This window comes from Sebastes fasciatus, chromosome 20 (genome assembly GCF_043250625.1).
Source record: "Sebastes fasciatus isolate fSebFas1 chromosome 20, fSebFas1.pri, whole genome shotgun sequence".
Classification (NCBI taxonomy): Eukaryota; Metazoa; Chordata; class Actinopteri; order Perciformes; family Sebastidae; genus Sebastes; species Sebastes fasciatus.
This window is the reverse complement of record NC_133814.1, coordinates 27530435-27545210: the sequence shown is the minus strand read 5'-3', so window position 1 is coordinate 27545210 and position 14776 is coordinate 27530435. Positions and strand designations below refer to the sequence as shown.

General features: G+C 42.1%; 1 protein-coding gene across 1 annotated transcript; it reads left to right on the top strand.

Moving 5' to 3' along the window:
* The first annotated feature begins 5235 nt into the window (after positions 1-5235).
* On the top strand, positions 5236-11055 carry smim36 (small integral membrane protein 36). Its single transcript, XM_074619942.1, has 2 exons — positions 5236-5862; positions 9196-11055. The coding sequence occupies exon 1, from the start codon at positions 5397-5399 to the stop codon at positions 5718-5720; it is 324 nt and encodes a 107-aa protein (XP_074476043.1). The 5' UTR covers positions 5236-5396; the 3' UTR covers positions 5721-5862; positions 9196-11055.
* The last annotated feature ends 3721 nt before the right edge of the window (positions 11056-14776 follow it).

Genomic DNA, 14776 nt, shown 5'->3' with positions numbered 1-14776 from the left:
CGCTTAACATTCGCTTGATAATTGAACAGAAACACGGTTAATGAGAGACAGCATGAGACAAAGCGGGTCCTAATTGTCCTGGAGAGCTTCAGTCCGTCTCTTTAGCTTTAATCTGCTGTAACATCAGTAAAGACTCGACAGCTGAAACACTAACGAGCCGATCCACCGCTTCCCGCTGCAGCTTGTTAGAGTCGGACGCGAGCAGACAGACAGACAGACAGCGTCTCGGTTATCAGCCGAGGTGAAGTCAGACCGGCTGTCAGCAGACGGACTGCTGCAGCTGCTGCTGACAGCTGGCTGATAATGAGGCTGGATGTGGACGCTGCTGTCAGTCAGAGATGCTGCTGGAGGCGTCATTACAACCCAAACCTCCTGTTTCCTGCAGCTAAAACTGGATCCCGATGGGAACCTGGACTCATTATACTGGTCCCCGCTGAAGTAATAACTCTTTGAACTGAAGCTGAGGCCACCAGGACTCATCAACTTTAAGAGTTTAAGAGATTGAAGTTAACGGAAAATTCATGTTTATTACAACTTGGAGCGTATTTTCATTGTTTCCTTTGAGTTTCCTCTCCTGTTATCAGGAGTTACACCGAGATCATCCGTCACACATCTCATGGTCTCAGCTCTTCATGCTTCGTCATCATTTATCCACCAACTTCTGCACTTCAGCCAAAAACTTATTGAGATTTTACTTCTACTTTTTACTACAATAGTTTTTCATTTCTGGTTTCTACTTGTATCTTTTTAAATAAACAAAATGAAACACTTTCATTGTGTTGGGCTACGGTGTCAGCGTGCTTCACACGGAGTTAACAACTAGGAGGCGCTATCCTCTGCGATATCTCAACCCGATCTCACGGAAGACGTATAAATAGCACGACATTCCAGGTGTCATGATGACGCATTGTACGCCACGCAACAAAACTACGGTTCACGTCCGCAGTTAGGTGTAGGCAACAAAACCACTTAGTTAAGTTTAAGGAGAACATCATAGTTGCGCTTAAAAGTTGTTGTCATCTGAAAGTTGTGAGTTCAAGTCTCTCCTGCAAACCCCTTAACCCCTTATCTCCTCTGTTTAAGGTCTTTTATATTTTTAAAATCCTTACAATGTTTTTTTTTTGTAGCTTTCAATTTGAGCCCAATCCTATCTAGCAACTAAACATTTTTAATGGATTATCTGCATTGTTTAAGTTCTTTTTTAAGGGGGTACCCATCTCTTAAAGGAACTTTAATCTTTCAATCAAACTCCAGACAGGCTTTTCACAATAAGAGACACCTTTATGAAACAGGCTGGTCAGCTGACTCTGCAGGTGATAGAGGAGCTGATCATGTGACCTTCACCTGCAGATCATCATCATATTATTAGACAGTAAACCTGCCTCGTTAAGGCTTTTAATGGATCATCTGCAGGCTGAAACTTTAATGGATAACAACCCCTTAAAATGTAAAACGTTACAACTTTCACTTTGATTAAAAATGGATTAAAGCATGTTTAAAGTGTAAAAAAAATCCTTATAAAGGTTGAACCCACAACCTTAGTTTTAGGATTAGTTTATCATTTCATACATGTGGTGATTGGTTGGCGTTAAAAAGCAGGCCACCCTGAAGGAGAAACAGCAGCAGTGGTTGCAGGATGTGGTGGGAAAGATCGTGTGATAGAAGCTGGTTTCAGCCTCTGAAGGAGACCAGCAGTGCCAACAATGGCTCGGAGGCCCCCAGAGGGCCCTGAATGGCTCCATTAACCAGGGAGAGGCACTTCCTCTCCTCCGTCAAAAACCCAGTTTTCCCCCCTAAAACTTCTTCTCTCTCTGCATCTGTTTCTTTCATTTGCCGGCGTGCTGACGGATTTAGAGGCAGATTGAAATAATAGGGTTTGTGCTCGCAGCTCCCCGGTCCGCGGCGGTGCGCTGCTGCGACGGACGGGGAGCGGCGCCGCCTCAACGCAGGAAGTTCACATTGTGTTTCAGAAGAATGGCAGCACCAGTGGTGATCGCCATCGCGGCCCGCCATCGTTCCTCCTCCAGGCAGCTGGAAGAAGACTGAAAGCTGCTCACGCTCCTCGGTCCACACTGAAACAGATATAATATGTATAATAAATACTGGTTGAACTTAGCTTCAGATATTCATGTTCACCCTCTGGATGAATTAGAATAACTTCAAGGAGTAGTGGACTATTTCTTGACTGGGACCAGTATGTCTCTGTAAGAGATGACATTCATATTCTGCATCACATGATATCCGTCCAGTGCCAACTGGACTAATTCCCAACTCGTCGCAAACAACGCTTGGTCAAGACCCCTCGGTCATACACTGGGTCCCTTTAGGGTCATTTTTCAACGTGCAGAGTAGTCCGTTAGACGTGTTGATTCAAACAAACCTACCTGGTTAGATTTAGGAAAATATTTGGGTTTTAGTACGTTTGTTACGTAACTTAAAATAAATCAATGTTGACTTTTGGTTTCACACGATCAGTTGTCTCCTGGTGAAAGTCCTGTGTTTGTTTGAACCGTCCACCATGTATTTAATCCACGTAATCATGAACCAGGAAGTATAAAGAGCGACAAACGCTGCGTAAGGAGGAGGTTGGGGTGGATGGGCGGGTCTAAAAACACCAGACTTTCACCAGGAGACTATATTGGTGCCCCGTGTGAGGCAATAAGTCAACGTTGATTTATTTGTCACGTTACTTCTGTAATTAACTTACGTTACTTCCAGTGTTATTTTAACCCAAACCACCATCTTTTACTAAACCTAACTAAGTAGTTTTGTTGCCTAAACCTAACAAAGTCGATATGTTCCTTAACCTAAGTAGTTTTAATTTGAAAAGACTGTGGCGGAAATTGACGCGTGTGTCACATGTTGCTGGACATTCGTAGGAAAACGCGCGAAAAATAAGGAATAACTTCTCACTTCTTCGCTATCAATATGAACTGTTGTATGAGGATACGTTGAAAACAGATTTGACTTGAAGAACTTTTCTGTTTCATCATCTGCTCCGTGAATCCAACAATAAAACGTCTGCAGAGCGACGGTGGAGAAAAGAAGTCACACCTGAATCTCTGCTCCTCCATCTCTGGGTTTGTTTCTCTGCATCTCTCCATCCTCGTTCCTTCATATAAGCAGCTGTGTTGTTGCAGCCTGTCTCGGTGTTTAGTGGGTCAGGAGGATCTTCTTCCATTAGCAGCTCATTCCAGCTTGTTTGGGTGTCCTCTCTCTCTCTCTCTCTCTCTCTCTCTCTCTCTAAAGTCTAATATCCGCTTTGCTATATTTTTGCTGCTCTGTTATTTTTACCCCGCCTCACCATCTGCTGTCGAGGACAGTAGTTAGGTGTCCCTGGTCTGAAAGGTATTTCCTGATTCTGTTATTTTACCACATTTTTTAAAGAGACTGGATATCCTCTTTTCATTTCTCTGTGTTTTATTTAGACAGGAGGAGGGTTGTTGAGAGGTTTAAACACAGACACGCTGAACACGGAACGCTCTCTGAAACACAACATCTCACCGTGAACTGGTTGAACTGTTGTTCTTTGTGTTTGTGTTCGAGAGACACACGAGGAGCTGGTGGAAGCTCTGAAGCTCTGAAGCTCTGAAGCTTAATGCAGAACAGATGCTGCATGAATCCAAACAACATGAAGCTCCGTCTGCGCCGTATGTGGCGACGGGGTCACGTGACATCATGTATACATTCAGCGCTGTGATCCTGTCGGTGCTGTAGCGAGTCTTACAGATGTTGTGATGGTTTAACTCTCCGACAGGAAGCAGCAGCTGGATTCATCTGAACAAACAGAAGAAGAAGAAGAAGAAGAAGAAGAAGGTAGTGAGCACGAGCAGTGACAGCCACCACGGCGAGAAAGACAGAGAAGAGCGCCGCCTACAGGAAGTCAACAGACAACACAAAGAATGATTCATAATGTTACCTTAAATATGATGAGCTCTCTATTATATATATAAGTATTAATATGTTTACAGAGCAGACTTTAGTGTCCCATGTGTTCAGGGGTCGGTTGCACAAAGTTAGGATTTTCCTTAAAGTCTGAGTTAAGGTTTCCTTCAAATAAAATCGGTTGCACAAAACACCCTTAAGTCTTCCCCTTTAGGTTTTCTCCTTATCTTGACTGTGTTCCAATCTACGTACTTCCAGAAGTACACTTCAATGTAGTGCACTGTGTGCACTCTGTACTCACTTGAGTAGTGCGTGCATTTCAGCGGGGTAGGGTCGTCTCAAATCGAATACTCTGCAGCGCACTGACCGGAAATGACGATCGCAACATTTGACCGCGGCTCGCTACCCGCCAAAATATCTTCTGAAAAAAAATGAAAGCAGAGTTTCCAACGTCGTCGCCTACGATGTGTCCTCCTGTTGGCTGAAAATGCACCGGTATGTTTACGTATTGTTTTATTCTGTTATCTACGTATGTTTGAATAGTGGTCGTGGCTCCGCCCCTTCCGCTACGTAGCCAAGATGGCGACAGTTGAGTGTGGAAAGTGTCCAGCGTTACACACTCAACCATCTGACCGTTCTGAGTACAACATCCGGGTACTTTGAGTGCACTGCATTTTGCCGTACTTCCCAGTGTGAACGCACTTATGCACTCAAAGTAGTAAGTGTAAGAACAGAAGTACGCGGATTGGAACACACTCTTATACTTAAGGAATTCCTTAAACCGTTGCACAAAAGACTTTAGCAACCAAAGTAAGGAAAACAAAATGTGAGGTGGAGGGAGGTCTCTGCAAGCAACAGCTTTGGGTACAATGTTGGAGTCAGGACTGTGGTCCAGGTTCAGGTCCGGGTCCGGGTCCGGGTCCGGGTCCGGGTTCGGGTCTTTCAGTTTTTGGGATTGCATGCCAACAGCAATACTTTTAAAAGTGCGTGTTTCCAGCGAGACTTGCTCCGTGACCTTTTGATGCTTTTAATCATATTTGATTTGAACTGTAGAACCATAATCACTCAGAGGTTGTTTAATACATATTACATGACTCCTCTAAAATCCCCAAAGTGACGCTCGTGGCACGCTGACAGGTGTGCGCTTCGAGTCCTTTTACTTCCTCCATTTTGCTGAGTGTCGTTTTGTCACTAGTGTGTAGTTGGGAAAATCAAAATGGTGGCTTAAGTTATTAAAACTGAGCAGCTTTAATCATTGGCTGCTGAAATTCAAGGTTGGAGGAGCAGCGGAGGATTAATGTCCTTTAAAGCACAAAGCTTCTCCCTCTCTCTCTCTCTCTCTCTCTCTCTCTCTGATCCTCTCATTTCATCTCTCTCTCTCCAGCCAGCTGTCCATCTCTCCTCCATCATCACGCTCTCTCCTCTCTTCCCCGTATCTCCTCTCTGGCTCTCTCTTTTTGCCGACTGTCCCGTCACCTCTGTGGACCCGGGGCGAGATATGAAGCGGCACCATGGGTTTCATGGAATTCTACCTGGAGATTGACCCGGTCACGCTGAACCTCATCATCCTGGTCGCCAGCTATGTCATCCTGCTCCTGGTCTTCCTCATCTCCTGCATCCTGTACGACTGCCGGGGCAAAGACCCCACCAAGGAGTACGCCCCGGACAATGCGCCGCCGCCGCCCAGCCAGTCGCCCATACGTCTGGTGGTCATGCAGAACTCGCCCGCCTCGACCCGCTACGAGCCCAACAACACGGCTGGCCACGGCGAGCTGCCGACGCCGGACCTGAGCCGGGACAGAGGAGAGAGGGAGAAGAGGAGTACTCTGGTCTGAGGAAGAGGAGGAGGAGGAGGAGGAGGAGGAGGAGGAGGAAGGACAACCATGAAGTGCTGTTGGATCACTCTGTTCACTGTTTTTACTTCTGGACTCTTTATTTTACTTTTTAACATCTGGATGGCGTTGAAGGGCTGCTGAGGTAAGCAGAACCTGAACCTCAACCTCAACCTCAACCTGAACCCGAACCCGAACCCGAACCCGAACCCGAACCCGAACCCGAACCCGAACCCGAACCTCCCGCTACCTGCAAATGAGCAAACATCAGTAATGATACCCCCGCAACAACGTCCTTCCATCCGTCTGTCCGCATGTCACACTTTCGTTTACGGAGTAGATCTTTCGGAGGTTGTAGCGGCTCAGTTTTAAAGCTAGAGTGAAGATCCTGATATCATCTGAAACTATAAAACCTGATGAATCCATCGGTACCAACCATGTCAGACTGGCTGGTCATGAAGGAGGTTAAATAACGCTCCAAACTTACGCTAAATCTTGGTGAGGAAAAACTGTCATGTCCATGTTCAAAGGGGTCCCTTGACCTCTGACCTCCAGATGTGTGAATGTAAATGGGTTCTATGGGTACCCACGAGTCTCCCCTTTACAGACATGCCCACTTTATGATAATCACATGCAGTTTGGGTCAAGTCATAGTCAAGTCAGCACACTGACACACTGACAGCTGTTGTTGCCTGTTGGGCTGCAGTTTGCCATGTTCTGATTGGAGCATATTGTAGCAGCATATTTGTCCACTCCCATGTTGATAAGAGTATTAAATACTAATCGATTGACATTGCTAGTTTAGACGTTTATGAGTGATCATCATCCCTGGAACAAAGACGAACAACAACAGGAAATATAAGTCAAAGCTGAAAAATCTGAACACATCTGTTAAATCCTCCTGCATGTGAACATCTGGATGCGTTGAGATCTTCCAGTTGGTTGTGTGTTAAAGGGCATCTGTTCATCCCAAACATACAGTTCCTGTCGTGCCAGTGTTCCAACTGTAATCCATTATACATTAGCAAATGCATGGAAATCAATGATTACTGATATGTGTTGTAGGCCGTCGTCACAACGTCCAGGTCTGAACAGCTGATTCTGTCATAATCAGATTAACAACTAATCACAACCTTATTCATTAGTTTCAGGCTGATCGGTCTGTTTTAATTCTGTTCACACACGTTCTGCCTCGTCTCGTTCTGCCTCTGCAACGTTGTCATGTTGTCACCAGCTCCTGTAGATGCACAAACTGATGTCGTGACTTCACGATGGTAAGAAAAACTAAATATCGGGGAAGGTCCGATGACGTCATTTCGCATAATAATTAGCCATGTGCTTCTGTTGGGGATAACGGGCAGTCGGAACAATGACATGGCATCAAACTACCAACGTCCTCGCTCACATTAACACGTCCCGAACACCAACCACATCAAAATGATGTGTGTCAACGTCTAAACCTTTTTTTTTAATAAATATGGCATTGCTTTCCCATAATTATGAGATGCTAACTCTTAATTATAAGACATAGAAATCTAACAAACATTTCCTTATAAGCAGTAAACAAAGTCTGATGGGATTGTCTTCAGTTTTGCAGGTGTTTTGTCATAAAACCTCGACCTTTCTCTAACCTTACCCAGAGGGCTTTTGTTGCTTAAACCACACACAGACTCAGGATGTGAACTCCAAGTCTGAAGGTTGAAACGCCACAACCCGGTCTCACGGGAAAGCGTATAAATAGCACGATATTTTACGAACGTTCCCCGTGTCATGAGGACGCATTTTAGACTTTACGCGTGTCAACAAAACGATTGTAACGGCTGCAGTTTATGTTTTGTGGTTGGGTATGCAAATTAAGTAAAATACGTATGAAAACTAAGAAACATAAGAACGGAAAACACATCACTAACGTTATAAAACCAAACAGCGGTCTCAAACAGCGGTCTCCTGGTTAAAGGTGGTGTGTTTGTTGGACCCATCCAGCCACCGTTAGCGCAGTTTTAAGCTGATGCGTTTACATTACAGTCAGTACAGGATACATGACACGTCAAAAACAAGAAAGGCGTTGTTATTGCACGCTTAATGTCTTGTACGTTATCATCATTATCATCCATCCCGACCATGCAGTGGACCAACGCAGTACTTCCTCTACTTGAACAAGCTGTACCATTGAACATGCAGGCGTCACATTGTACTGGTAGGATGTAAACGTCATTTCTAGGAGACAGTTTATCTAATAGTTGTTGAGACATTTCGTTGTTTAAGGTCATTAGGATACGTCGTACATGAATGTTTTGTAGGAAAGTTTGTGTCCGTCCATCTCGTAGATGTTGAGATGTTGTTTGTGCATCTGGACTAAAGTGGTGGACCGACCAACAGACGATATTGCACGATATTCACTTCCAGCTCATGCATGACTAAAATAGCTTGAATAAACACTGTCGTGATCGCTCTTTAGTCTGAACTTCTGGCTTCTGACTCGAAGCAGTGATGAAGCTCCAGCTGTGGACAGAGGAGCCGAACATCATCAGCACCAGACTGAGAGTCCGTCGGCTCCCCTCCCCCAAAACCCTGGACCCCGAGGTCCCAGACTCTAAGCTCTCCGACCTGCTGCATGAAGGTCTGAAACCAGCCTGTAAATCCCCCCCCCTCTCCCTCCCGACAACATAAAGCCTCATTGGAGGACAGGGAAATAATGAATGGAAGGATGGACAGATGCATGCTGGTCACTCATCCCTTTGACGTATGCCGGACGTTGGCAGTAACCCTTCGGTGGCCTCTCGGAGACGGTGAAGGTTTACAGATGCGGCGGCAGCAGATGTTGGTGTTAACGGAGATTTGTTGGATGGTGTTAAAAGAAGCTGAATCCTCCGACAGAGACACCAACAACACGGAGGAAGCATCGTCTCAGCGTGGAGGAGACGTCCAGCTTTGGATGACGTCACACAGTGTTTCCCTCACCGTGGTGGATGGACCTCAGACCTTCTAAGGGGGGTCAGCAGTGACTCAAAAATCAGAAACACACTAAACACATGAAATAATAAAACACATACAATATTCACATAAACACAAAAAACTAAAATAAAATAAAAAAAATAAAGTAGTAAAAAACATGAATAAAATAAAAAAATAAAAAAATAAAGTATTAAAAGAAACATAAATAAATAAAATAAAAATAAATAAAGTAGTAAAAAAAATAAATAAAAATAAAATAAAATAAATAAAGTAGTAAAAAAAAAAAAAATAAAATAAAATGAACTAAATAAAGTAGTAAAAACAAAAAACATAAATAAAATAAAATTAAAATAAATAAAGTAGTAAAAAAAACATAAATAAAATAAAATAAATATAAATAAAGTAGTAAAAAAAGAAAAAAATCCAACAAAACAAAAAAGAAGTCTCAGTCGTCACAACCAGGCGAGGAAAAGAAAGTTAATTTGGAAGTTAATCACCACGTTTTCTTTTCTTGTTTTTCTAGGTATGCGGCCACAAACTTCCAGAAGCCCCTTAAATTCCTGCCGTCAGCCTCCGTCAGCCTCCGTCAGCCTCCGTCAGCCTCCGCCCAGCTGCCGGTTCATCCTGAACCCTCGGAGGGTTCCATCACATCCCACCGGAGGCTGCTGAGGACCCAAGCACATCCCACCCAGACTGATCCATCCATGGGTTTATTTGGAGTGTTTACTGCTCCATGTGGCGCCCAAAGACACGTCTGACTCCAACTGAGGTTTAAATATCTGCTGGGACACCGGAGACATTTGGACTCTTCAGGAGCTGCTCGTCCTCCTGCAGTAACACTAACAGACGTCGTCTCGAGCCAACTGGGACTGAGGCGTTGTTAAATGGGAAAAGACAAGATGATAAAAGCCCTAACCCTTCACCTGGTGTCAGTTCATATCTGGTGATTTCATTAACTGCACATCTGTCAGGGATGTTTCTCTTAAGGCCCCTTAAACATGGACGTCTCCTGAGCTGTTTGTGTTTTCCTTCTGTCGACCCTCAGAGGGCTGTTTCATAACGATGTCTCTTATTGTGAAAAGCCTGTCTTGAATTTGATTGAAAGATTAAAGTTCCTTTAAGCGATCGGTTAAAAACAACCTTAAATAACGCTGATAATCCATTACAAAACCCTTAATAGGAAAGAAAGGACTGACTCAAATTGAAAGCCACAAAAATCATTTTAAGGGTTTTAAAAATAAAACAAAAGGAGAGGAGATTACCAATTAAAACCCTTTAATATATTACTGTATACTTTAACAGGTTCATTTGTCTTTGGCATAAAAACCCTTAATAGGAAAGATGACTCAAGAATGGCTCAAATTGAACGCCACAAAAAAAACAATTTAAGGGTTTTAAAATTAAAAAAAGACCTTAAACGGAGGAGATAGTTAAAACCCTTTAACATATTACTGTATACTGTAAAAGGTTCATTTGGGGATATTTATGGATTTGGGGATGTTACTACATTTTGAGTTTTAGGATCAACGCTGTGAGTAAATCAAAGTGTTTCTTTAAGGAATAATATCTCATGTTTTTATGTGTTTCTAATGTACAGAACAGATTATTCTCTTTTCTTTGAATGTCAGATATCTGTGTACATTAGTGACGTTAAACAGGCTTAATCTCTCGTCCTCGACCAAAAAGACTCTCGCCCTCCCACGTCAGCCCGCCGCCTCCTCTCATTGGCTCTGGCGCCGGCGGACAGATGATCCAACCCGAGTCTTTGGGAGGACTCGTGCCACGGAGAGGTCCTCACTGAGGACAAATCCTCTTACATAAAAAGCAGCCAGCTGAGCAGCCCACCAATGGCTGCATCGTCCCGTCCATAATATGAATCACACAATCCCCCCCCCCCGTCCATATTCCATGTTAGTGGATTATACGCCGGCAGAGTATTAGGAGCATGTATTATGTATTTGTTTTTGCCCTGTGCTGTGTTTTGTGTCCGTGGGGAGGGTTACGTAAGCTTCAGGTTGTCAGCGGGCGGAGATCTCGTCGTGTTTTGGGCCTGAACCCGACGGCTCATCTGATGCCTACATGAGAGGCTCAGAGACCGGACTCGCCGCCGCGGCACGCAACGCCCAACGCGTCGGTTCGTCTGTCTGTGACGTCAGATGATGATGATGATGATGATGATGATGTTGATGATGACGATAATAACCCAGACTCCTGGAGGAAGAGAGGATATCTCTGAGCGTCATGGTGCTTCTGATAAACGTCTTCCTTCATGAACATTTAAACCAGTTTAAAACTCTTTAAATCACAAAACACCAGAAGTGAATCTACGAGTCTTCGGTCTGTAACGCTGAAATCAATAAATGAACTACTGTTGTGAATAAAAGATGTCCAATATGAGTGTGTTACGGTGAACTGAAGTCAAATACTAACTTGTTTTATCTTTGAAGAGCAGCTCCAGCTCTCTCTGGAGTTACCAGAGAGTTCAGATGTTTGTGTTCAGATAAGCCAAAACCTGACCAAGTGGTTTCGTTGCCTAGACATAACCGTGAGCGTTTCACGGTAACGGCCTGCAGAGTCAGCTGACAAGAGGAAGACTGAGAAAACACATTTAAAGTGATTCAAAAAATAAAACATACACCCATCCAGATAGCTAGCTTACTAAGCTAGCCAGCTGGGCTCTGTCAGACTTACCTGTTTGCTGTTTCCTCCTCGTCGGTCCATGATGGAAATTCGCAAGTTGAAATTCGGAAATTGTTGGTCGATGATGAAATTCACAAGTTGAAGTTGAAATTCGGAAATTCGCAAGTTGAAACGGACGTGAAATTCGACGAACGGCGTTTGTTTGATCGCAAACCCCACATACATACATACATACACTCATCACATTCATTCCCGTGTGACATACCTGAGGCAGGGATCGAACCCGCGGAGTCAGCGATGGCGGTCGGCGTCCTTATCCATTCGACCATCTTCAGCGCTGATAAAACACGACGACTCAGAGAGAGAAAGAAGACGAGACTGAAGCTGCAGAAACTTCATCTTCAGAGGAGATAAAACCATTCAATATATTTAATCCATTTAAACAGGAACTAACCTGAAACCTGTTGACAACACCTGCAGACGTGGAGCAAAACACCTGCATTTATACCTTAAATACAACCTTAAGATTAACCCTCAGAGGTCTGACAGCTCAACTGGTAGAGAGACTGGTTCACAGTCTGCAGGTTGAGGGTTCAAATCCCTCCTATTTATAATTTCAAATGTATTTTGCACCTTAAAGGGACTCTAAGTAAGAATCAGAAATAACTTGTTCGTGTAAAAACTTACATACAGTCAAAATAAATAAATAAATAAGTGCAAAACTAAATGAATAATAAAAATAAATGTATAAAATTAACATTAATAAATACATAAATAAATAAAAGGGAAAATTAAAGAGAAGAGTAAATAAATAATGGATTTAATAGAAAGATAAATAAATAAAGAAGCAATTCATTAAAACAGAAATCAATTTATGTCACATTTTTATCAATTAATTAATGACTACTTTTGTTTTTAAGATGATTTTTACTACATTTAATGACATATTTATTTATTTATTGATTGATTGATTGATTTTTGGGAGGTTCCGTCCTCCATAACTCAAACACACAAAACAAACAATAACACATCTGCTTCTAAACAAATCATTTCATTTCACAGAGAGAAATGAGAGCTGCTTATATTAATAAAGTTATCTTTATTGTAGGTGATCAAATACTGTTTAATTAATAATGTTTTCCTTCTTAGATCTGTTCTAGTATGACGACGACAATGTGACCAGAACTTTACAAGATTTTATTTAACTGATTGAAACAGAAAAATGTGCAAATCTATGAATGACAGATGGAAAGTGAGCTGTTACTGACGTGATTAGAAGAAGTTTTAACAGACACAAAATTTCCTAAAACAAAAAGTGAAACCTTTTTATTCTCATGTGAACATCAGATTTGTTATTTTCTGAATCAGATTTAAACTCCGTGAGGTAAAACGTGTTTTCTCTACACGCCGTCACATTTCATGGATTCCCAGATGTTTTTTTAACGCAGCACTAAAAAGTGGTCCGCTTGTCAGCGTGACGCTCTGAACTGGATTAGCAGAATATATCCTGATCTGCTCCCTTTCACTTTGAGAAAATGGTTTTACATAACGACCTTTCCAACTTAGTGGCTGCTAAAGAGGCTAAAATATAGAGCTGTAAACGCTGTGTTCTCAGAGGGATTAAAGATATCTGGACGGACCACGTTCACCTTCTGGGTTCATTTATCACCTTCATCGTCTTCACACCAGAAAATAAAGAATAATATAAATATAGTTTAAGATGTTATAGAGGAAAGAAGAGTCATGAAACAGAGACATTAAACATCATCACAGTGTGTTACAGAGACGGAGGACAGGCTGGTTCAGGTGTCTTAATGAGATAACGAGGGACATGTGTGGTTCAGTGAGGGACAGGTGTGGTTCAGTGAGGGACATGTGTGGTCCAGTGACGGACAGGTGTGGTCCAGCGATGGACAGGTGTGGTTCAGGAAGGGACAGGTTTAATTCAGTGGGGGACAGGTGTGGTCCAGTGACGGACAGGTGTGGTCCAGCGATGGACAGGTGTGGTTCAGGAAGGGACAGGTGTGGTTCAGTGATGGACAGGTGTGGTTCAGGAAGGGACAGGTGTGGTTCAGTGATGGACAGGTGTGGTTCAGGAAGGGACAGGTGTGGTTCAGTGATGGACAGGTGATGGACAGGTGTGGTTCAGTGAGGGACAGGTGTGGTTCAGTGACCGTCTTGTTTCTTTCTAGAGAATTTTTAAACAGCAACAACAGATGTTTTCACTTATTTTAATAAAATATATTTATATTTATTTCAAAAACATATATAAATAAAAAAACATCAAATAACTATTTTTTGCACGATGGATTCTTTTACTTTGATACTTTAACTTGTTTATTTTTACTTAAGTAGGATTTTGAATGCAGAACTCGTAACTTGAGTGTTTGTATAGTGTGGTATTAATACGTTTATTGTTTTAAATAACTCTCTGAATGACTTCAGACCGTTCTCTGTAGACGTGTTCGTCCTGCTGCAGGTTGTGAGGAGCTGCTGCTCTCTGCTGGTCGTCACTCCATCTACTTTTACTATTTCATAATTCTCTCTGAGTGTTCTGCATTTTGCTCCACGATGTTCCCTCTCGTAGATCACATTTAAATACGAGATATTAACAGTGAACGTGGTCATAATAATTATAATAATCCTAATAATCATGAGTCGGCTATGAAAATAAAAAACTTAAAACATTTTTGCAAAAAATGCCAAATCTGACTGACTTGTCTAATTACTAAATAAAACGTCTCATAACACTTCATATATTTACTTTTATAGAAGTCTTGACTAGACGTATGCATGTTTCATTATTTATCTATTCTATTGTTTATGATGTTGAGAAGCACTTTGTGCGTATGGCTCGAAAAGTGCTCTATAAATAAAATGATTGTTATTATTATTTATAATATAAGACACTAGTGTGGAAATGGAGCTCTAAATGAGATTTCACAGCTAATTTAAAGATCTCTTTTTACCCAGAAAGGTCTGAATATTATTATTATATTACATCTGATGTCAAGAAATCTCACCAAGATCATTTTCTCTTGTTCCATTGACAGATTTAAAAAAAAAAAAATTTATTACGAGCAACAACACCTTTTATTAAATTATAATTATTATTATTTACTTATTGTTGAAGTGTTATGTTTTTAACAAAGTGAGTTCTGAAGTTCATCATTTAATACGTGTTAGTTTTGTTGTAAATGTAAATGTGTGCAATAACTCATTCAGTCTATTTTCTTATATCCTGTTTCATTATATCTTTATTGCTTATTATTGTATTTGTCTTGTTATTTGCTGCTGTAACCCTGATAACGACGCCTCCCTGGGACTAATCTTATTCTATCTTCTGTTCCTGCTCCGTCGGTCTTCATGTTCAGTGGTTTAGTTTGTTCTTGGTGCACAAACTTTGATTTAGTTGTATTATATGTTCTGCCGTTCAGTGTGACTGACATGTGTCTGCAGGGTTC